General features: G+C 53.0%; 2 protein-coding genes across 22 annotated transcripts in view; one reads left to right on the forward strand and one right to left on the reverse strand.

Annotated features, from left to right (window-relative positions):
• LOC310900196 (uncharacterized protein) lies at positions 1-19,132 on the reverse strand. Of its 18 annotated transcripts, none has more exons than XR_014584891.1 (4): positions 6,147-8,407; positions 3,319-3,544; positions 1,419-1,542; positions 1-293 (listed from the first exon to the last, which is right to left on the reverse strand). XR_014584891.1 is itself a non-coding variant. In XM_083837785.1 (2 exons), exons 1-2 carry the CDS (start codon positions 19,040-19,042, stop codon positions 3,487-3,489), a joined length of 327 nt encoding a protein of 108 aa, XP_083693911.1. In that variant the 5' UTR covers positions 19,043-19,132; the 3' UTR covers positions 1-3,486. The 18 variants fall into 18 exon arrangements, 1 of the variants encoding a protein (XP_083693911.1); XR_014584895.1 differs by adding an exon at positions 1,287-1,332 and having other exon boundaries at positions 1,419-3,544; XR_014584883.1 differs by lacking the exon at positions 6,147-8,407 and adding exons at positions 15,616-15,723; positions 16,693-16,851 and having other exon boundaries at positions 1-3,544.
• Positions 16,879-23,746, forward strand: part of PAX9 (paired box 9) — a 20,719-nt gene continuing 13,851 nt past the window's right edge. Inside the window, exons 1-4 of one of the 4 annotated variants that reach the window (XM_083837784.1) lie at positions 16,880-17,123; positions 18,013-18,639; positions 20,834-20,973; positions 21,634-23,744. In XM_083837784.1, the coding sequence (XP_083693910.1) occupies positions 17,120-17,123; positions 18,013-18,639; positions 20,834-20,973; positions 21,634-21,666 (804 nt within the window). In that variant the 5' untranslated portion in view covers positions 16,880-17,119 and the 3' untranslated portion in view covers positions 21,667-23,744. Of the gene's footprint in view, positions 17,124-18,012; positions 18,640-20,833; positions 20,974-21,633; positions 23,745-23,746 lie in introns of those variants that run through there. The other 3 variants (XM_083837781.1, XM_083837783.1, XM_083837782.1) reach the window with 3 other exon arrangements.

The raw sequence follows: 23,746 nt of genomic DNA on the forward strand, positions 1-23,746 counted from the left end.
TTATAGCTACTGACCTCTTGGTGGCAGAATGGAGTCTATAATTATAACGTACTGAGAAATCAAAGGATCACAGAAAGTTGAGTTAAATTTGCCTTCTGATCTATTTGAAAAGTCTTCATTAAAAAGATAAATAGTAAAAATGTTGCCCTGGGACTAGATCTGGCATACAGTAATTGCAAACAGCTCTGAGCATTACACACGATATGGCTCCTCCTAGTGAAACCCTGCACAAACAGTTGATGACTAATTTTCTTCCCTTACACTACTTCCATCACGTCTTGACCTGTAGTTACCTAAAAATAAATAAATAAATAAATAAAAATTTGTACTTTTGCTTCATAAACAAACTTCTGCCTTCAAACGTGTCTGTTTGGCTGCTGCTGGCTTCAGTCTCCTTTGCAAGTGTGTGTTTGCCAGTTACCATTCACGCCATTATAAATCAAAGAACTGACTCAAGGAACTCCAGAGTGAAAGCATAAACTGCTAGAGTTTGAGTTAAACAAGACAATTGTCATCTGCTATAGAGTATAAAGCTACTTTCATACCTTCTGGTAGCTTCTACTCTCTCTGGAAAACAGAGCAGGTAAACCATAAGGCAGAACTTGTCCCTATGATTTCTAAAATAGTGTGCTTTGCAGTTGTATGGAGAAAATAAATCTTTTGTCTAAGCTATTTCATCTGTTTATCATTATATTTAATTGATATTTCATTCAGTTATCAAATATGATTTTGTGTAGCTAGTTTAACCAATTTTGTTCTAATGATAATTTAGTCAAAAATAAGTGCTGGCAGCAAAACTAGAAAATAAGGCCACAGGGAGAAAATAATCCTCATAGCCAGTCAAATCAAAAGTGGAAATGAACAAGCAAACAGTTTGATAAAATTGTGAAGAATTCGTAACTTGCTACAGCTTTCTGGTGGGAAATTTTGAAAGTTTGGGTTCATTATAGGAGATTGAGAAAAGTTTCACGTTTCAAAGAAGGTGATTAAAATAAACTTTAAAGTATTCCCCTGACGTCTGTAGGAGCCGTTGACAAACAGAATCTATTTCTAGCAAAATAAATAAATCCCCATAGCAAAACAAAAATACGGCTAATCTATTTGTCTGTCCAATTTAAGGGCCTGTCCAGCCCAGGCTAAAATAGTATTTAAGTGAGTGAATTAAAGGCACTCTGCCCCAGAGCTGGTGCAACACCGATGTACAAAGTAACTTGCACATCTTTAACAAGCTCCCTGGCAGTTTGCTCAGGCCTTTTCCACGTTCTCTGTTTAGCTGGCTCTCTTACCTCTTCCACACAGCATGGAAAAAGAGTTGTTCAGGACTGAGAGGTGCTGCAGTTCAGAAAATAAATAAATAAATAAATAAAAATTGGTCAGGATTCCTTGCACAGGAGAGATTGCTTACAGTAAAAACTTACTTCTGTCCTGAAGCAAGAATAAGCCTCTGTCTAGATCGTCAGACATGAAGTTATGGAACTGAAGCAATGATGAGGCAAAATAAAAGAAATTTTTCCCTTGTTTCTCTGCACGTCTTCTTTCAGGCTGTTTAAAGAAACCAAGGATATTAATTAATTCGGTCTGCGGCCAGATCTCTTCTGTATCCTAAATCTGACAGCATATCTTTCCACAATTACTAAACTGGAAGCTGCCAATAGCTGAAGAAAAATGGATCGTAATCACAGCCCTCATACAGCAGGAGTAAAATGCTGTGACAGTCCTGCTGAGCAGGAAAAATCACTACTGGTGCAGAGATCAGGATTACACAAGTTGGCTCCTTTATTAATCTTTTAGGAACAAATCCTGAAATAATGAATAAATTAAAATCTGAGTTACAGTTGAGTGCTGGGTGAGATTTGGACCTTGAAAACTCCCCCACATGCTTGTTTGACTCTTAAGTTAGAGTCTTGCCACTGCCATCCCATTGCATTACCTGTGACGGATGCAAAGCTGCGACTGATGAGCAGTTATTCTTCCCTTACAATTAGGTAGGAATCTATTATGGAAATCTAGCTGGCTATTTCTAGACTTTCCTGAAATGATTCTCTAAACACAGCTGCCTTACAGTCATGGTAAACATTCTTCACAAAGGCCAGTTTGCTCTGCAGGCCCCAAGGAATGTGACAGCTTGATACCTGGATAAGCCTGGGCTCAGTTTCTGTTTCTACAGAAAAGCTGGAGTCTCTAGTGGATGTTGGTAAACAAACCCCGGAGCCATTGCTTGATGTGGCTCATAAGCTGTTACTCAGCACCTTGTAATATGGACCTGGATGTGACCAAAATGGCAGGCAGTAAAAAAAAAAATAAATAAAAATATCTGTTTCAGAAATACTTGAGATAAATAATAGCACACAGTGAGCTGCTCCTGAAGATCTATGCCTAGCTATTTGGCTGTTACACGTGGCCTGGCTCCACTGCCCGGGCACCAGCAGCTGCAGCTGGTAATGGGCACAAGGCCTCTGCCCCAGTGTCCCCATACAGCTCTTATAGCCTTTTACAGGGTGGAGGGAGTAAGACTGGGACAACACTTGTAAGCCACTCCTGCTGTCACATACAGAAGGCAAAGACATTTTAATTTTTGGTGTCTGAAAGCTGAAGCCAGGTAGATTCAGGCTAGAAGTGGCATACACTGTCAGTACTGTTAACCACTAAATAAGTGCATTTAAAGAAGCATGTAGTTGCATAGGAGTCAGCGTCTTCCTAGTCCTTCAGTATCTAGAAATGATATGCAACAGCTCAAGCTGTGGTCCTGGAGCAAGCACTGCCTGGCAAAGTGCCGTGCTCTTTATCAAGGTGGTGAGGACCTGGATCCCTTTGAACTTGCTGCTGCTTTTCCGGGAGCTTCTGTTTGCTTTTGTGATGAGGAGACCATACAGGGAGTGTTGGAAAGGACTTAGGTGGAGAGCTATTATCGTTACTGCTGTAGGACCAATTCCACCTTCGTGACTAAGACTGAACAAGACTTACTGCCAAATAAGACACTACTTGCTTTGGTGCACAGTGGTGGAATTAAGCCCAGAATAAAACCACCTGGAAATCTGGGCTTGACTGTGCACGTGTTGGGCACCGTGTGGGAAATGCCAGGCGTGCCAGTGCCAGGCAGCCTCCACACCCACTGGCAGCCTGTAGCAAGCTGGGGACAGTGGGGCTCTGCCCACCACTGGCCACAACCACGGCATGGCAGCAGCAGGAGGGTTTCAGTGCAGCAAGGAGGAGAGAGGCATTTCTCAGCCTTCAGGTCACTCCCTGCTGTGAATACAGTTTATCCCTTCTTTCCAGGGATGATGATTGTTTGTTCTTTGTGGACAAAGGATTTCTCACTCTCTGCATCCATTTCATTCAACGGTGACAACTTTCAGCCGGTGGAAGCCTTCCCCAGAAAGGCTTCAAACAGGTACCAGCACATCACCTCGGTGACCTTAACACACCAGTTTTCTGAGAGGACATCTTCCTTCCATGCACTATGATCGTCTGGAAGAGACTGTTTCTTCATAGATTATTGGGAAGATTTTCAGGTGTGTCCTCAAAGGCAGACAAACATAATGACCTGAAAAAAGAGGGCAAGAAATCAGATGAGATTTTTTAGCTGCTTTGAGAGCAGTCAGCTGAGCAGATCTTGGGAAGGACTATGGGTCTTCCTTAGTGTTGAAGGGCTGGTAAGGTAAAAAAAGGGCTTCAGGGACCGAGCCTGCTAGCAGAGAAGCCTTTGTTTCATTGTTGGTAACTGCAATCCTGCAATCTAGTGCAGTGTTGATACCAGAGAGGGAAAGCATGAAGTTAAAACTGTAATCCTGGGACTGGCAGAGGGAAGGAGGGCAGAAAAAGAGAAGCCAGCTCTCAGTGAGAGATATGCTGTTACTTTTGAAGCATATTAACCTTGTATCCTGTGGTCTTGCTTTACAGCAAATAAAGCAATCATCATCACCACCATTAATACAGGATGCACTTTATTTCAGGAAGATGCCACCATGGGCTGGATTAATGACAATGCCTGAATCTGTCGTTTTTCGTGGTTTACTAGTAATTTTTAAAACTGTGTGATTGACTCCGATACATGGGGGAGTGTTAGATATATACACTGCACTGAGCCCAGGATTGCCTTTACGCTGTGAGCAGAGATGTGGGAAGAGAGAGAGCGAGAGATAAACCTTTGGTATATGAATCCTCTCTGAATTACAGCGCCTGCAGCCCTGTCAGGGCCCAGCAGAAAGTGAACCATGCCCCAGTCTCTGAGTCTGCAATGTCCCATCCCAAACGCTGCAGATGAGTTTAATCACAGAGAGGCCTGGAGCGCTTTCCACATTGGAAACAACCAGTCTCTGTGACTGAAACGAAAGTGGAAAATTCCCAGCACAGTTAAGCTCAGAGACCTTCCTCCACCCCAACCGCCCAGAAAGCAAGGGTTATTCTAACCACACATCTGGGCCACCACACTCAGAGCGACTTCGGGGAGGCTGCCGAGCTGCTTCGCTGTTGTAAAAGAGAAGCCATGCTTTAAGAGGATGGTTAGCAGGCAGAAGGGGAAGCCCGACAGCTGTGGCTGCAGGAGCAGTGAGGGCCAAGTCATGCCGCAGTCCCTGCTAAATCCTGGTTGGGGGGGGTCAAAGGTGCCGGCACAGCTGCTTCAGTGGTGCAGGAGCCCACAGCATGTGACCCCATGCACAGAGCAGTGCAGACCCAGCACACATGCACTCACAGACACGCACCAGGGCAGTCTGAGCCCCCCACCCCTGTCCCATACACCCCTACACATGCACACACACTGCCCTGTGCACCCTCTGCTCCCCAGGAGAGCAGTCTCCGAGAAGGCAGAGCAGTTTCTTTGGCCCAGCTGTGCCTTTCAAAGCAGGGGGGTACCTGTTACTATTCTTTTTAAATCACTTTGTGAAAATAGAGGATTTGAGGTTTACAGTTTGGCTGTAATTCAATGCTAGGACAGGCACCTTTCATTACCTGCCTGTTTCCTTCCCCCCGGAGGTGCTTTCCCAGGGCCCGAGAGAAAACACCCACCACAGCTGGGGGACAGATCTGCCCTCCGGGATGGCCAGGGTCCCCCACGGCACCAGGATCCCACCCTGAGCCCCCTCGGGACTTCCCAGTATCAGCCCCACAGCTGGGGCGTTTCGCTCCCAGGGAGATCTCCGGCGAGCAGGACGAGGCGAGTATTGCTCCAAATCGCTTAATCGCTCTTAAGATCAACCTGGCAAGAGAATAAGCTCAGGAACAGATAAATCTCCTCTTCCCTAAGGAACAAAGACGCCGAGCAGCCCCAGCTCTCCTGCCTCCCCTCCCGGCAAATTCAAGCAGCCCCGCAGAGGGCGAGACGTGGGCAGAGAGCTCATTCTCACGCCGGCTGTTTCACGGGGCTCGTGCGATGCGGACCCCTTTTTCCTGCCGTGCAAAGTGTAGGAATACTGTAGGAACGGCACCATTCCCCCGGGGCACCTCCCGCCTCGGCAAACCGGCAGAGCGGGAGCTGCCCCGCCCCGACGGGGAGGGAGGCAGGGAGGGAGCCCCGCGGCCGGGGCCCGGCACCCACCGCCCCTCCAGCCGGCATTTCGGGTCTCTGCTGGGAGAAGGGTCTCTCTCCAGAACAAATGTTTCCCTCTCTCTCCGTCCAAGCCGCCGCGGTGCCTCTCCTCGCCGCCCTTTCCCCATCCAGCTCAAAGATGCGGGGCGAGATGGGTAAAAGAGAGGCAGAAGCGGCTGCATTTGTTGCTTTTGCTTCTGACGCCAAAAGGGCTTTAGAGGTATTACTAGCGGCTTATTTCGGGAGTCCCAAAATACACCAAGAGAAAAATAAACGAGCAAGAACAAACGCGTTGTTTTTAAGCACACAGTCGGGGAGCACCAGCGCAGGAGCCGGAGGCAAATGTTGCTCTGATTATTCCGGGAAAGGAACCGCCTCCCTCTCCCAGAAAACGTCCCGTTTCGTGTAAAACACAACAGCGCTGAAAATAAATATATACACATCTATACGCGTACAGAGCACGGCAGAGCAGGAGGCGGCTTTCTTGGCCCCGGGGGCTCTCCCCGCTGCCACCTCCCGCTGCCCCCTCCCGCCGGGCTCCCCCCGGGCTCCCCCCGGCCCGGCAGCCGCTGCCGAAGGCAGGGCAGAAAGGCTGTGGGCTTACACCGCGGCCAGAGACCTTCTCACCCGCCCGTTTTCCTCATTTTCCATTCGGTCGCCTTGGGCTGGCATCGGCTGGGTGTCGCCAGCGGTGCTGTCGGGCAGGAGAGCCCGCGGGGTCCCTTGGTGTCACCTGGGGACACACGGGGATGCTCGCCTCCAGCCTCCCCACCCGCGACTGGCCTTTCCCCGCCTATTCGCCAGCGCCCATCCGAGCCGTAATTTCCTTTCCCCGCTGATCTGGGGATCCCACCTGTCCCAAACCTTTCCTGTGGTCCAGCAAGCAATCACTCGTATGCATACAGCTGTATGCACATACCTAAAGGGGAACAACTTTAATTCGAATCTGTACATTTAAATAAAATACTCACCGGGCTATATAAGCATCAGAATTTTAGCTGGCTGTTAATAAATACGTCTCTGAAAGCCAAGCTAATGTTCATCTTTATTGTCTAAATCCGCACCGCATTTCCAGTGTAATCCTACCTCTTTTGTACCTTTTCTCTGAATAGCATGCTCAGATTTGTTTGTAAATGAGAAACTGTATTTTTTTTATGTGTGTAGGAACAGAAATACCGAAGGAAGGTAATAGGTTCAAACGTTTTAAAACATTTATATTGTTGTAGAAACCATCCACATTTTTTTAAGAAAGTTGTAGGCAAGTTAATATAGAAAGTTGGTCCCGATAGTGTTTTGTAACTTCCGTCATGCTGCAGCTCTCCAAATATTAGATGGTTGTTAATTTACAATAATAATATTCTAATAATTCAAGAATGTTGTAATCTACGATGATCTGATTCTTCTAAATTAAATTCCCATCCAGAACCAGACAATTATTTGGACTTGCAACTGTATTTACCAGGAGAGGGATTTATAATAGAAAAATGTTCGTTTGTTTCCCTTTCTTTTGATAGTCACAATTTACTTGTGGAGTTTATGGGTTAAAAACAACAGGGTAAAAAGGGCACCTCATTTAAAACCCATGGAAGCACCCGCCTTCATCCTACATTGTGTGCATACAAAGAATAAACAAACCCTTCGTGCACTAGGAAAAGGTAAAGAACAACGGGATCTTGTTGCCTGTTCTTTTCTATGCGACATTTCTTCTATTGCTCTTATTATATATAGCTGGAGGCAGTTTGCACCGAGGTGAAGAGATGTTTATGTGGATTCTGGCCTGATATGCAGAGGCTGAGAGGTTGTTCACAGTACTTGGGATGCTGATGGTACAAGGAAAACATCAGATACACATATGCGGTTTATATCAACGCACGAAAGCATCTGGATTGATTTTCCTAAATCTCTGCACAAAGAGATACAGGCACCGATCGACGAACGTGTGTCAAAGCCGCACCTCGACCACTTCACCCTGCCTCTGCCCGGTGACCAGCGGCACGTTTGGCAGCTCAAGGGCCACTCGCCTCGGCTACGAACTGGTCTTGCACCTGGGTACCGAAGAGATGCTGTAAACCTCCCACTGCACTCCAGGCAGCTCCTGACGTGGCCTCCCATCGAGGGCACCCGTGGTTTGCCTGCCCTGGGGTAAGCACTGGCCTCTGCCACGCGGAGAAGCCCTGCTGCAGGGCTGCCGGGCTTTGCGAGCTCCAGCATCCCCAGCAGGGCTTCCTGGTGACCTTCGCAGCAGCTATACTCGGCGGTCTTGCCTGCAAACCTTCTCTTGGAGGCCTCGGCATCACCTTCCTTCCCATCACGTAGGTCCCTGCGATGACCTAAAACTCTCTGAGGCAAAGTGTCGCGAACGGGGACACGGCAGGTCTCATCCTTGGACAGGAGGAGAAATGCCACGGCAAGCCAGTCAGGCTGGGTGGGCGCAGCAGCCATCGGTCCCGGGGGCAGCGGCGGGGACGGGCAGAGAGCAGCAGCCCACAGGGTGCCCTGCCGTCGGGGCTGCGGTGGGAGCCGAGGCCGTGGCACACTGTGCTGGACTCTCTCGAGGGAGCCTGAGCCAACGTCTGGGTGCTCAGCACGCTGCTGTACGCAGCAAAAATCCCTCTCCTTCCTCCCTCCAGCTCCCTCACTTGAAATTAAACCAGGACAGTGCATGGGCTGCAGTGAAAACGATGTGGCAGCTCCTGGCAAAGGCCGGATCCAGCTCTCCAGCCTGGCAGCCGCCACCTGGGATGCTGCGGGACTCCCCTGCGTCTTGCTGCCCAGCCCCTGGTCCTGCTGCGCCCACTCCATCTGGGAGGACCGGGATGGGGGGGGGGGGCAGCTGCGGCTGCTTGCAAGGGGTGGCTCCGGGGCTGGAAGGGGGCTCATAGGGGTTCATTTTGCTGGGCCCAGGGGATCGGAGAGCAGTGCTCGCGGTCCCTGGAAAAGGAGGGCTCTCGGAGGCTGCAAAATCACAGCGCGGTGGAGAAAGCCCAAACGTCCCCCGGCCCCGGCTCGTCCTTGTGTTATTTGTTATTGCTGCTTTTCGGCAGTAAGCGCACATCGAAGCAGCCACGCTCAAAAGCCGATTTCTGCTTCCGTTGATTTAAAGCCCAGGCAGAAAAAAACTCTCCTCGCTGAGCCTGCCCTGCCGCTCCCGGCCAGGCGTGGTGGGCAGAAGCGGGGGCACCCCGAGGGGTGACAGCGGCGGGGTCCCCCGCAGCGGCTTCGCGAAAAATGCGGCGTCTCCCCCCGCAAACGGGCAGAAGTTGCCGTGTATGACAGGGCAGCACCAAAGCCCCCGGATCTTTCCTTAAAACAGCCTTTCTTCTCCGAAATGTGTGTATTTAAAGTGCTCTTGTCCATTAAACCTTGCCACGCTGGAAATGCCCCGGCTGGGTTTTAGCCTCTCGGTTATTACACTGCGACTGCAGGCGAAAAATATCTTGCAAACGAAATCGAGGGGGGCCGGTGCGAAACGCGCCCCCCCCGGCTGTGCGGCTGCAGGGCCGGCGGCTGCTCGGCGGGACCCGGCCCCGCTCCGCTCCCGTGGGGCTGCAGCCGCGGTGGACGGCCAGGGCCTCCCCGGCACCGGAGAAGGGGCAGAGGGGGCTCCGGGGAGGGCACCTGGCCGGGTGAAGAGACGATTTCGATCCCAAACGCGCACACGCAGGGGGGAAGCGGGCAGGGCTCGACCCCGCACCGGCGCGTAGGCAGCGCTGAGCGTCCCCGCAGAAAGTTTTTAAGCCGGGGAGCCAGGAATTTTGTTTTGCTTTACGAGAAAACAGCAACCGATAGCGAACGCCACGCTCGATTGCGTCTTTGCAATGTCACGTCGCAAATGGCTTATTATCCCGTGCATTAATAACGTCGCTCGCCCTTTGGAAAGCGGGGCGACAGGCACGGTGCTGCCCCCGCCTTGGGGAGCCGCCGAACGCAGCTGCAAACCCGAGCAAGGCAGGAGGGGACGGGCAGCTCGGCTTGCTCCCTGCGGCTGCCTGTAGCATTAGTAGTGGTACTAGTATTGGTATTAGCGATTAATATATTTCTCACAACGAAATGGAAGTCTCCAGGTCGGAACGATAGTTTTTTCTACACGTTAAAATATTAACATGACTACAAATCTTCCAGTGTAGGCCAAAAATGTTCGTTTCTTCTAAAAACCTGGCCGCATTTCTTACCCTCTCAAGAGAAACGAACTCTGGGTTTTGTAATTAGGCAATGCAAAGGGAGACGAGGTTTCGGGGGAAAACGTTAGCAGCCTTTTTCCGTCGGAACTGCCTCCAGCCCAGACTTTGTCCCGGCGCGCACGGGCGCTTTTTGTTGCACCTGGATCAAGTGTCGCGGTCCTTCGGGAGCCGCGGACACCTCTGTCCCTACCCGCATGCAGACCTCGGCTCATCTCGGAGGTATCTCCTTCCCGGAGAGAATGGGCATCAACAACATTTACTGCGGACATTGCTGTATAAGAATGACGCTGAATAATACGCACATAAACGTGCACACATTTTTGGATAAGGGTTTTATGCCCCGCAGAAGTATGGAAACTAAAAACCCTTAAAGGTAAAAGACCAAGAGAAAAAGGACGCACTTTTAAACCTGATCAGAAAGGATAGCCGCAGTTTCGAAGACAAATATTCGCAGGGGAGGTTTAAACGAGGGAAAGGACAGGGGAACACCAAGCCCAGGAGGAACTTTCCGCCCCCGCGGAGCCACCTTCGGAGCGCGGTGCGGGTCGGTGCTCGCCGCCCCCGGCCCCGGCCGCCCCCCTGGGGCCGCCTCGACGGGACTGCAGCGGAGGGGGAGCGCTGCTCGCAGCCGAGGCCTCCTCCGCCGAAGCCGGGAGGGGAAGGATCATTATTTTGCCCCTGGAATTTCTGAGGCATTCGTTATAAATCGTCGGGCGAAGGTAAAGCCCTAAGGTGTGCAGGAGAGCAAGGCAGAGCGGCACTTGGCTTGTAGCTGGCCCTCGTAAAATACAGCCAGCAGATAAACAGGCATTGATTTGGGGCGCTGTGCAGGCGAGCTCGTAAATTCCCCGTGCTGCTGGTGGGTGTGCTGGGCTCCGCTGGAGCGGGCGGGCTGCCACCCCCGCTGCTCGGCCCCCCCGGCACCGGGCCAGAGACACCCCAAAAAGTATAAGCCTTCGGTATAAGCCTTCGCTTGCAGCGATTCCCTTTCCCCCTCTGCCTTCCACCTGCCGTGGCAGAAAAGAACGTGTGTTTGTGCACGTGTGTGTTAGCGAGAACTCAAACGAAAGCCACAAAGAAAAACAGCGTTCGGAGTCGGTGTTTCTGCTTTCTTACTCTAAAAAAGCTCGAAAACGCAAGTATTCCTGTAGGTGGCACTGGTACTAGGTGTTGTAGAAGTGAAGGCAGAGATGGAGAAAATTGCCTAGGAATTCCCAATTGGTTCCTATAATTTAATGCAGAACAATAGAGGTATTTTTTTCATTTACTCTAAATTCATGTAACATGTGACAAATGAAAACCCGATTGCTCTATTAGAACAAAATATGCTTTTAAAATCTGGCCCTCTGTAGCTTTATGGCCTGGTACATGAGAATTGTCTATTTCCCTATATGTCATTAAACAAATCCTAGTGCAAAGAGAAATTAACTCAACACCACTCATTCAAGTCAAATGTTTACACCAGGAAAGCCCTAATGAGACACTGTCTGGGTTCCAGAGGGATTGCTAAGAACAAGTGGCGGCAAAGTTATTAAACCTGTCCAAGCTACTAACAGATCATTAAGAGCCACCACCACCAGCACCCCCCCGACCCTCCCAACCTCGATCTGAATATTCAAGCAGGGCAGGAAGGCGTAAGGCGGTTGCAGGAGGGATGCCGGGGGGCGGGAGATGCCGGCCGGCTCGGAGGGGCTGGGCTGGGGCAGCCCCCGGGGCTGGGCAGCGGGGAGGCACCGCGGGGTTTGGAGGGGAAGCTCTGTCCGCGGGACCTCGTTACCCCCGAGTCTTCCCCCGGTTTAGCACCGCTGCGCATTTGTTTCACCTGTTCGTCTGTTTTCAGTGCGGTACAGTGCAGTGCAGGAGCCTGCTCCTGCCTTCACACTGAAGGGTTATGGACGTGAGACGAGGGGTGTCCATCAGTCCACGTCAGCAGGGTCCGTCTGTCCCCTCTGTCCCCTGGGGGCGACAAACGCGTCGCATCCTCCCGCTGCCACCGCCTCCACCCGGGGGCACTTGACGCGGGGCTCCTGCGCTGTCACAGCCCTCGCCAGCTCCTGCCCCACAGCCCAGGTGTTTCCCAGCTTTGGCGTTACACGGGGGGACGGCGGGCAGGGCCTCAGGGGGGCTCAGAGCCGCGGCCGGGACGAGCGCAGGAAGCCGCGCAGCGCCGAGCTGCGGGAAGCGCAGCCTGCGCACAAGCCCAGCGGGGCCCCGGGAAAATCCCAGGGAAGGCTGCCTCGATTTCTTATTAGCTTTCGTTTCCCTTCAGATCTGGGGGTCTGACACCGCCGAGGTGACTCCAAGACCTACCTGTGTTTTGCCCGCCATTGCTTCATAGGACTTGTTTTGTTTGCAACTGATGAAAATTTGTTAAACAAAACTTCATCCGATTACATTGCCATTCTCCGACCCGTCCCCGACGTCAAACCAATTTCTTAAAACTGCAATCACCCACACGCGGCACTGCCCGCCGCCCCCCAAGCCTGTTTGAGGACAGGACAAAATCCCAAATTATTTCCTGGGTGTGTCGGAGTTGGTGCACGGATTTCTGAGCACGCTTGAATATTTTATTCATTGACTTAATGTAAAAAAAATCCCGTCCGGGATTCGCATGTCCGTCCGTACCTTGATGCAGCCATGTGTTATGTGAACTCAGAAGCACACGCGTGTTTTTTAGCGACATAAAAGAAGGTAGCGGGCAGCAGTAACAGGAGAGAGGCGATGTCTGCCAACGAAAGATCGGCAACATGTGGCCGGGATCATTCCCACCCAACAGTTTTCCACCGGAAAGGGCAGAACAAGTGGAAAGTCAAGCCCACCCCTGCAGAAGGGGGCAGCCGGGGGTCGCTAAAGGGCTCTGGGCTGCGGGGGGGGCGGCGGTGCCTGGATTCCTTCTCCGGGCCGCTTCCCCAGCCAGCATCCACCAGGGACGTTTTGGAAGCGCATTTGTCCCGGGCTACGGGGGACAGGCACCTGAGAGCCGCTCGGTAGACGGCAGGGGCGGAGGGGGCGCGGGCAGGGGTCACCGAACCCCCCGCGCCCCTCTCTGTGGGGGTGCTGAGCTGCCACCCGCGGAAAATGAGAGTGATGCCTGTAGATCCCGTGGGGTTTTGTTCTCCCGCGTGGAGGAATGGCTCCGTGCAAAACGCACGCCCCGTGCCTCTCGCCTCTTTCTACACCGCGCAGCACCTTCGCTGCGGGATGGGTCACCTCCGGCGGGGAGGCACAGCTCTCTCCCCCCCTTCTCCCCGGGGCATGGGATGGTCTCTGGAGGCTTTGCTGTCCTCTCCGTGCGCTCCCTCCTCCGGACACTGTGTGCGCAGTTAGAGCAGCCCCTCCTTGACACGGCCCGGGGGTGTCTGCCCCTTCACCTGCCTCAGCCCCACTTGTCCATGGCCTGGCTTTCCCAGATGTCCAGACCCCTCTCCGACACCCTCCCGCGTTGCCCCCATTCCAAGGCGCCCTTTGTTCTCCAAACTGCCCCCGTCGCTCCCGCGGGGATTTCTCTCCTCCACCGCGTGGCAGGGGCTGAGGGCAAGGCAGGACAACAACGACAGCCTGCGACAGCCTCTGCAACAGCCTTGCCACGTCCGTGTGGCTCTAAACCCCACCATACCGGACCCACACCTTCCCCACACCGGCTCGAGAAATCCTTCCACCCGACTTGCTCCTCTGGAAGGGTCTCGGGTTTTTTTCTACTTATAAAATGCGCTGCAGCAGGAGCGTCCCTCTGCCCTAACAGCTCCTCAGTAGCTGCCTCCTCTCGCGGAGGGAGAGGGGTTTAGCTCCCTTCCAGAAAAAATCATTAACAATCTGCAGCTTCAAAGACAGGCTGGAGGGGTGTCCCGTTTTGTTTGGCTGATTTCTTCCTACAGTGGGAGAGCAGAGGAAACTGGAGACCGGCGAGGCACTCAATCACGCCGAGGCCCTCCAGAAGGCCTTCATGGAGGAGGACAGGCCTTCCCTGCAGCCGACGGGGGGGCACGGGAGCTGCCCACGCCGAGGTGAGCCCCCCGAGCCCCGAACGAGGCCGCCCTGGGACCGGAGCCCGGCCGGAGGGGCGAGCTGATGCCCCCATACGGGAAGGGCTCTGGGGATCACCCACCGAGGGCTCGGCCGAGCCCCCCAGCCCCGAGCCCTCTGCCTGCCGGGCCCCGGGGTGCGAAGAGGGGGGAGCGGGACACTTCCAGCGACCTCGGGGCTCCTCTGCATGGGAGCGGGGCTGCCCACCAGGGCTATGCCTAAAAGGGGTCCGGGGGCTCCCGGTAGCCGGGGCTGAGGCAGGATGGCCTGGCTCGCTCCCTCTCTTCTGCACGGGGAAGCAGGGGCCGGGGGAGGGGAAGCCGGGTCTCAGCTCGCCCCTGCAGGGGTCTCCTTCCACCCCCACGCGTTGCTTTGCATTGCCGGGGCACCCCACGGAGGGAGCGCCCACCTCAGGGCGAGCCCCCTGCCCCGCCACGCGTGCTCTGCCCGGGACGACCCCCCCCCCGGCCCCGCGCCCCCCGCCCTCCTCTCCCTGCCGCCTTTCCCCTTCAATTCTCCAATTATTTCCTACCTGAAAAAAAAAAATTAATCTTTTTGCCAGGCAGGTCACCAGCGATCAACAGGCTGTTGTATATTACAATGTTTTCATATTCCTCTCGGCTCCCCCTGCCCTCTACCGACTCACTGTAGATGTGACCTTTGGTATTTCAGCCCACACTCAGCAGTTGAATGGAAACAAGTTGAGCACGTTCACTTCTGATAAACATTATCCTTAAACCACTGGAGACCCGAGCAGAGTAAACGAGCTTTTCCGACAGGACCACATCAGGAACACACATTGAGAAAGGGAAAGAAACCAAATAGCCAGGAGATCAGAGGCGGGGTGGAGGGGTGGGAGAGGGAAGGAGGGGGAACAGACAGGTTGGAGGACACCCCGCGGGAGGGGGGGGGAGAAAAAGACGCAGTCGTGAACACAATAGGCACAGATGGGGAGAGAAACTGCCCCGGCAGCGTGAGAGAGCAGCGCAGGGTCACGTCCGAGCATCACAGCGACCCTGGGGGAGAGCTCCGGGTGCGCCGAGCTCGTCCCCGGCCACAGGTCGCTTAGACCGGGCTGTAGCGGCGGCAGGGCAGGGGCCGTGCACCGGGGAGCCCGCGGGGCCGGTGCCGGTGCACCGGGCGCCGGGCACGGCTCGGCCGGGCGGGGAGCGGCGGCTGCGGGGAGGGCAGGCGTGCCGGGCTCCGCTCCGGGTCGGCGAGGAGCAAGCTCCTGGAGCAGGTCGGCAGCTCGATGAACACGCGCTCCCCTCCTTTGTTCAATTGCAGAATGAACTGAATTAGCTGCTGGATCCGGCTCCCACTAATTCAATACCTCCTGCCTTCAAAATATCCGGATGGGATATTTTTATAGGATGTGCGAATAGGGCAGCTCACGACGCCGAGAAAGACTGACTTCAACAAATGCCTGCGACTATCGCCTGCGAGCACTGCTTTCTAACGATGGCATTTGTGCGCATATGTGTCTTTGCGGTGGGAGCCCTTTGCTAGAGGTGATTTGATTTAGGTTTCGGAAGCACCGCAATTTACAAGTGTGATATGCTGAATTTGTAGCTCATGTTTCAGAAATAAACACAGAATTGCTAGAGAAAATGGTTGGTTTTGAACCTCTGCGGAGTAAACAGAGTATCCGCCGATACTGCGATCAAATAGATACATGCTGAGGAACCCCTACCGTCTTCTTGCCACCAAAAAACGCCTGCAACGTGCCATTAATTTCTGGTCGATCTCCTGTAACATCCTCACTATTCCTCATTGGGCACTTTTACTGTGACACGAATCCAAAATCTAGCTCAAATAATTAGATTTCAATAAAATATCTCTTACAAATATTTCACCTAATATTTATACAGTGTTCATACACACCAGCGACATCAAATCCATATTTTACTCGCTGATGTTTCGTGCGCCGCGGTGACCATGTTATTTCTTTTCACGTTTTATTTCATTTATAGAGCCTGGATCTTCGAGAGTCTATTAAAACAAACAAACAACAAATCTCAGAAAAAAATAAAGAAAAATATGATAAATCTTTTGTTGGAGGTGGGAAGCCCGTGATTTCTGCGTGTAACGCGACGTACGTGGGATGTGTATGAGAGGCACACACACGAGCTCATAGATCGGGATCCGAACACCTAGTGCCAAACCAAACACGTCTTCCACATACACAAACACGCCGTGACCCACACGTACTTTAATTCCTACCAGCTTTGTCTGTTTTTCTTTTAACTGTTAATATGTCGCAGTGTCTTTGATATAGTCGAAATCAGCTGCAAGAGGCTGATGTTTTACAGTTAAGCTCAGCGCCACATTTAGTACGGGGACTAAAACGAAACCCGCGGAGGGCTCTGGCGGCCGACGAAGAGCAGCCCCGGTGGCTGGGAGACCCTGCCCGTCTCCTCCCGGGGCAGGAGATGCTGCAGCCGATGTCCCGACCTCTTTGCGGCTTCCCCCAGCAATAACCTGCCCGCCGCCGCTCGCTACCGTCTCCTGCACCGCCCGTGAACCATTCGTTAGTTAAAAAGCGCTTTATTGCAAAGGGGCAGAAAACAAAGAACGCCTCTCCCGTGTCTGCGAGCAAACGCGGGAGCCCCTCGCGGGTTTCGGCACACCCTCCTTTCCCGGCACCGGGCCGGGGAGGATCCCCCCGGCCGCCCCGACGGCTTTCAGCGGAGGGGGCAAGGCCAGACCGGCAGCAGCCGCGGTGCCGCGGGGCTGGGAGCCCGGCGCTGCGCCCTGCCCGGCATGGCGCGGCACGGCACGGCACGGCACGGCACGGCACGGCACGGCACGGCACGGCACGGCCCGCCGCGGCCCCCCGACGGCTCCCGTCCCCTCGGGGCTGCCCGCCCGCCCCCGTCCCCTGGCAGGGTGCTGCCCTACCACAGCGCCAGCCCCGCTCAGCACCGCCCCGGCATTAATTGCACTTGGCGTGCAACTTACCGCCAGGCAGGTATTAAATAGGCATTTCTATTGTACTGGGGACCCAGGTGCCGAGCACGCCTGCGAGAGGGAGCGGAAGGGCCGCCAGGCCCGTGCTGTCTGTCATCTCCCCTGGCCACTGGGAGGGCGGCTGGGCCGCCGGGCCGCCCCCGGGGGCGGGCTCGGGTGAGTGATGGGCTGCGGCGCCCTGCCCAGCCCAGCCCTGCCCACGTTGCCCTGAGGTTGAAATGCACAAGTCAAGGCTCTCTTGCCGGGAAGCAGATTGCCTTGTGGCCCTTTTTCCTCGCGCCCCTGCCGCTTCCGCGCTGGAAAGCAGAGAGCCCGGTGGGCTAGGGCGGCCGGCAGCGCGGGAGGCCGGCAGAGCGCCTCGGGGCTTAGGGCTCCGCTCGGGATTTAGGGCAGCCTCAGAGGTGTCCTGCTCAGAGGAATGGGTAAGTGGCTGGAAGCTGCAGGAGGGTTCAAGTGCTGTCAAGAGAGAGGGAGCACCCGTGCGCCGTCATGTGCCGCCGCAGCTCCCTTATTGACTTTGCTCGTGTTCCTACAAGTTGTAAGAACGCGCCGAGGGTCAGGAGCAGGGAAGAGAGAAAGCTAATGACTGCTCGGTTTATTATTAATGTTATTAGGCGAGTGCGAGGCAGGATCGCAGGCGAGTGGATGGCTGGAGCCAGTGGCACGTTGTATATTATTCCTGACACCGATCTGAGCAGTTAACATTTTAGCACGTTTGTTTTACAGCCTGGTGTAATTGTGCTGTTAAGAGAGAGGCGCTAACAGCACCAGAAATGGGCTTTAAAATGTTCGTCGCGACCAGGCTTTCAGAAGCACCGAGTTGCCCTTGCCTCTCCCAAGATTTAAAAGAATTTCCTCAACTACTTTTCCTTCCTCCCCCTCCCCCACGCCTTTGATAATGTTTTTCTTTTCCTTTTCTTTTTCTTTTCTTCACGTTCCTCTTCCTGTGGCAATAAGGCTGACTTGCCTGTTCAGGCGACTTTTCGTCTCTGGAATGTGCTTTTTCGGAATACGCGTGATGCACGGTCCGGAGAAATGTGACATTTATTGTCACGGCTTTTCTTTCTTTCGTTTCGTTTCTTCCATTTTTGTCTCGCCTTCTCCTTTTTTTTCTTTCTTTTCTTTCTTTTCTTTTCTTTTTTTTTTTTTCTTTTTAAGTTCGGGGATATTCTGCTATTTGAAAGCAGCGTGAGTGGAGTGACCAGGGGGTCCCCGAGTTGTGACAACTGCTTTCTGGTGACGAGGCGTTCAGACGCCCCCTTCAGAACCATTGGCCGTGTCCGACGGGTGTGTTTGTGTGTTTGCTTGCAGAACCTGCCTTCGGGGAAGTGAACCAGCTCGGGGGGGTGTTTGTCAACGGGAGACCCCTGCCTAATGCCATCAGGCTCCGGATTGTGGAACTGGCGCAACTGGGTATCAGACCGTGTGACATCAGCCGGCAGCTCCGCGTTTCCCACGGCTGTGTCAGCAAAATCCTGGCTCGCTACAACGAGACCGGCTCCATCCTACCGGGGGCTATCGGAGGCAGCAAGCCTCGGGTCACCACCCCCACGGTGGTAAAACATATCCGGACCTACAAACAAAGGGATCCGGGCATCTTCGCCTGGGAGATCCGGGATCGCCTTCTGGCCGATGGCGTGTGTGACAAGTACAACGTGCCGTCGGTCAGCTCCATCAGCCGCATCCTCCGGAACAAAATCGGCAACCTGTCTCAGCAGAATCACTATGACTCCTACAAGCAGCACCAGCCTCCCCCACAGCCCGCTCTGCCCTACAACCACATCTACTCCTACCCCAGCCCCATCGCCGCTGCGGGAGCCAAGGTGCCCACCCCCCCCGGGGTGCCCGCGATTCCCAGCACCATGGCCATGCCCCGGACGTGGCCGTCATCCCACTCGGTGACGGACATCCTGGGGATCCGCTCCATCACAGACCAAGGTGAGGAGGGGGGTACGCGGGGCCGCAGCGGGGCAGGGCCGGAGACTCCGTTCCCCGTCCGCTCCGAGGCTCGGCAGGGGCTTTCGCGGCTTTCCCCGGGAAGCCTCTTGCGTTTTCCCCGGCACCGAACTTACCGGGGGCTGTGACCTGTGACCGGGGCACGTCGGAGGTCCGGGGGGAAGCCGCGGGCGTACCAGCGAACGGGAAATACCGGCAGCCACCGGTAACGTTGTGACCCGGAAAGTGGCGACTCCGGCTGGGGGGAACGGCCCCAGGGTCCGCTGCCCCGCGGCCCGCGGGGCTCCCGATCCCGGTCCCGGTCCTGGTCCCGGTTCCGGTTGGGACAGGGCTCGCTGCCGCCCTCGGGTCGCAGGCGCCGCCTTGGCGTTAGCGAGCAGTCCATTTTCTCTAGTTTTCGCAATCAGGCCAAATTTGCTCGGGCAGGAAGTTCAAATGTCACCTAATTGCTTTAATTCTGATGCTGTATTTTCCTTCGAAGCGGTGGTCCAGGAAAGCGAAACCCCGAAGATTTGCTCCTTGTATCCCTTCCACCTTCTTTCTGTTTCTCCGGCTGGAAACTGTGTCGTGTCTCCGAGCCGTTCGCTACGCTTTGCCGCAGAGAAAGGGACATTTTTTCCACTCCGGTCTCTGCCAGTGAACTAACAGTGAATGTGGTTAAAACAACAGTCTAAAATAACCTTCGCCTACAGCGATCTCTGTGTCCCACTCTTCCCTCCCAATTAGCGGAGGGAAGGGGGGGTGATTTTTGTTTTCATTGCGTTTTTAAAGGCAATCGTCCGGTTCCAGGAGCACTTCAAATGCAAAGTGATCCTTTATGTATTGCAGAATAATTATTCTTTCCTCCGAAAGCTGGCGTTTTTTCCAAGCAATACATACTCACATAAGTATGTTTTATTTATACAGACATACGATTTTTTGCCCTTCTTCTCCCTTTGCTTCACTGTACACTGTTATCCTCAGACCACGCCGGCACAAACAAATATGTTTCCGAGTCGGCTTTAAAAATACACGCCTGGCAACCTCTGCTCTGTGCTGGGGAGAGGTAGTGTTGGCAATGAACATTAAAGAGAACGAGAACATTACAATCACATGAGAACTGGAGATTTTTAGTGAGTTCCTCTTTTATTAACACCACATTGGCAGGCAGGCCTCTGACGGTACTGCCGGGTGTCTCGGCATCTCCCCGTCTCTCTCAGACCTCGGAGCTGCACACGTCTTTCTGCGGTGTAAAATCTCCCCCCTCCCCTTCCCGGCACCGACCTGGGGCTGCTGAGCAGCCGATGCCGCAGATGGGGGCTGCTCGCCCTTGATTTATAGGATAAACTGACCTTGCTGACACGGAAAGGAAGCCCCTATTCATGGGAAAGTGTGAGATCAGCAGAAAAGGGCGCTCACCGAGAGAGCTCAATTTCTTAAGACAACTTCAGATTTGTGCTTTTTCCCCGGCCTCGGCGTGGGGCCGAGCGGGGTGCTGGGGCACGGGCGCCCGCTCCCACGGCGACCCGCAGCCCCGCAACCCCGCACCCTCCTGCGGGGCTTGGAGGGGCCGTGCCCCCCCTCCTCTCTCCCCCTCTCCTCCCCGGCTCCCGGCCGTGCCCCGTATTCCCGTGCGGCGGCTGATGCGCGTAAAGGACAGGGCTTTTCTCCTTTTTCTCTTGTTTCTTCCCTTTGCTCCAATTTTTCGTGTCTTTCCTTTATTATTATTATTATTTTTTCGTCTGTGCGTTTTGCTTGGTTATCTGCTTTGTTTTCTTGGGTTTGGTCCCAACCTTGTTTAGAGCCTGGTGCGCTGGGCAGCCGCGTTGGGGTTACTTCTTTACCAGGGGAAACACTTTGCCCTCGGACACGCTCGCACACATACCGGACAAATCTGATCCTGGAGACCCCAGGCGGGGACCCGCGCAGCGACACGGGGACGAGGCAGCTCCTGCCTTGGCCGCGGATGCTCTTCCATCAGCTGCACCAGGGGGAGCGGGGGACACCGCAGCCCCCCCGCCCGCCTCCTCCTCCTCCCGCATTCCCCCCTCCAGGGCCAGCCGGGGGACCCAGCACGGTGCAGGGGGCACCCCTTAGGCCTCCCCTTAGCTCTGCCCCCCGGGGAGCAGGGCCGGGGTTTGCCCGCAGCAAGCCACCCCTGCCTCTAACTCCCCCCTTTCCCCCGTGTTTCCCTCAGTGAGTGACACCTCGTCTTACCCCAGCCCCAAGGTGGAGGAATGGAGCAGCCTGGGCCGAAACAGCTTCCCCCCTGCCGCCCAGCACGCCGTGAACGGGCTGGAGAAGAGCTCCCTGGAGCAGGAGGCCAAGTACAGCCAGGTAAAGAGAGAGGGGCGGCCGGGCGGGGGGGATGCTCCGGGCCTCTGAGCTCGACCCCGGGGCTGCGGCCCCTTCCCGGGGCTGCCGCTCCCGGTCTCAGGCCGGTGTCGGCCTTCGCTGGGCGGCTGCTTGTTTTTTTGGGTCGTGAGCCAAAAACTCCGCACGGAGGGGCAACGTCGGGAAAGAGCCTCGCTGCAGCCTCCGCTGCCTCCCCCAGCACAGGCGGCCGCCAGCCCCCCCGGGAGACCCCGGCCCGCCTCTCTCCCGGGTTGTGCAGCGGCCGCCCGGCCCAACCGGCCGAGTAGACACCCGAGAATCGCCGCGCACCGGCCCCCGCCGCGACCGGCCCCGGCCGCGCCGCTCACGGGGTCTCTGCCCCCTGCCGCGCCGTGCCGAACCGGGCCGCCCCCAGGCCGGGTGAAGCCGGGGGCGTCCCATGGCGCTGCCCACCGCCGCCCTGGTGGCTGCGCTGTACTGGCCGCTGCGCTCGGTAGGCAGGGGAATAATTCGAAAATGAGGTGTAATTGCTTCCTACATTAAGCATTTTTAACCGCTTAAGTAGACTGCGAATTTCCTACATTTTAATTGCAACACAATATAACTGTGACTTAACAAATCTCTGTCTAAATCCTTGTACTTGCTAATCAAATCCCATGCCAGGAGAAAAGCTATAAAAGACTCAACTGTTGCTAGTTGGGAAAGCACAGGCTTAAAAAAGAAGGAAGGAAGGAAAGAAAGAAAGAAAGAAAGAAAGAAAGAGAGAGAAAGAGAGAAAGAAAGAAAGAAAACATACAAAAAAAAACCAACTGTACTTTTTCCATCCGATGGAAACATTTCAAAATGTAACACAAGTTTCTCAGAAACGTTGCCTTCCCTGCAATTCATTTGTTATAGCTGTAATGAATTCAAGGAAAAACTGTGATCTCCGTTTAGCATGCTACTATTCAAGGACAGAGACTTTGGACATATTTGCTGAGTCCTGTGCCTGGTTTTGGACTCCACATTGAGGAGGTTTTTGTATCTCCTGTTTGGTGCTGACAGTAGCTGAATCAGACCCTTTCACATTGCTGAGCGCAAACTGCATGAATACTTGCAACGAGGTGAAGGAGGTAGAGTTGGACATATCGTAGGTCACAAAGGTGAACAATCATTTTTATATATTCTGCCTTACAAACAATATTCTGCTCTTAATGCATTATACTTGCTTTGTATTATGTTTTTCTATTATCCCATTATTATTTTGTTCATTGCGTATTACATAAAATGTGCACTGCAATCTAGCCATGACTGTGCAGTTAAAGCTAGAATTAGATTTAGAATTAGAGTTAATATTCACTCTTCCACAATTTTCTTTAAAAGCAACAATAAAAACAAATTAGAATAATTTGTTAGGAATCTTGCTAAAAATTGTGGAAATATCTTGCCATTATTCTGTTGAGGATGGCTGTACCGTGGCTCTCTTGTCTTAAGTGCCAGTCTGGGCCATTCACTTTCCAAATGAATGATTCTACTGAAATAGTCACAGAAAGTGGTTCATAGATTATAAACCTTTGGAATCTCATTTATCTCAACAGGCACGCTGAGGAACAATATTGGGTGAATTGGGTTATTTTCAGTGCTGGAAACTATTTCAGTGTTGGAAACTATTTTTTATCTTTTTTCACTCTTGATATTTATGTTTTCATCTTGATAATATATCACTATTCTATTGTCAATACCAGTTTTATTTCAAAGTTCTGTTCAATCTGAAAGATTGCCTGATAAATGTAATTTAAACATATTCACTATCTAAAAATGGAGCAAATTTCTATTAATAAAGTGGAATTCATTTATCAAAATACATTGTCCAAAGAGTTTTAAAGGGCAGACAAACAAAAAAGCATTTATCCAAAAGGTCATTTTCTAAGTTATGCTCACTAAAAGAAGATAAAAAAGAGATTTCCCCCACAAACAATACGTATTAATAGAATTTGGAAATTTCTGAACTATACACCAATCTATTCATTTAGTATTAAGACTTGCTTACTAGAGAATGTATTCAAAGAAAATTAATGCCAAATAAGGATGTGAAAATGTGATTTTTTGCAGTTTTTGCTTTTTTATTTTTTTGACAAAAGATTTGTTCCAACAAGATGCAAAGTAAAATTTATGAACCAAATTCTTGCTACATGTAGAACTGACTTAGTTGTCCATTCACCGAAGCGCAGGGAGTCTGGGATGACGTGCTGTTACAGTTAAGTCTTGCCAAAGACACGTCCTTGGATCTTTACATAGTCTTTCACAATGTGTACTGCTTCGGATGTAAATAGATGAGCAGAGGGAAGGAGAGAACATTGGTTCATTTATACACATCCAGCAAACAGGTAGCTGGAGTGGCGGAAAATGGAGAAGCCACAGTGATAATTTACATGCCAGAAGGATTACAGTGAAATAGGCTGTGCCTTTGGACTTCAGGGTAAACGCTATTTTCCTCATCTCCTCTGTACAAAGCTCATTGTGAACGCTGGGTCTTAAGAAGGCAGACAGCGGATTTCCCCTGGAGAAGAGAAGTGCCTGTTCTGTAATACTTACTCCAGCTTTATGTCTGTATAACCAAACTCAGTGGAGCCTACAGCAGGAGTAGAACAGCAGGGAATCGAGAGAGTGTGTTTTACTTAGGCTTTCCAATTACACAACAGGAGCAGAGGGAATGTGCTCTGAAGCACATTAATGAAGGATTCTGTGGGACCTGTAGGGAATTGTGCTGTTTCTAACTAATATCAGCTATACATTT

The sequence above is a fragment of the Anser anser genome, assembly GCF_964211835.1.
Source record: "Anser anser genome assembly, chromosome: 5".
Taxonomy (NCBI): Eukaryota; Metazoa; Chordata; class Aves; order Anseriformes; family Anatidae; genus Anser; species Anser anser.

What these genes read in the sequence shown, in the direction of transcription:
- LOC310900196 (XM_083837785.1), bottom strand. Translation starts at nt 19,042, where the DNA reads ATGGACTGCTCGCTAACGCCAAGGCGGCGCCTGCGACCCGAGGGCGGC. An exon ending in GTCACAGGTCACAGCCCCCG is followed by an intron (nt 3,545 to 18,773) that starts GTAAGTTCGGTG and finishes CTCTTTTTTCAG; the next exon opens with GTCATTATGTTTGTCTGCCT.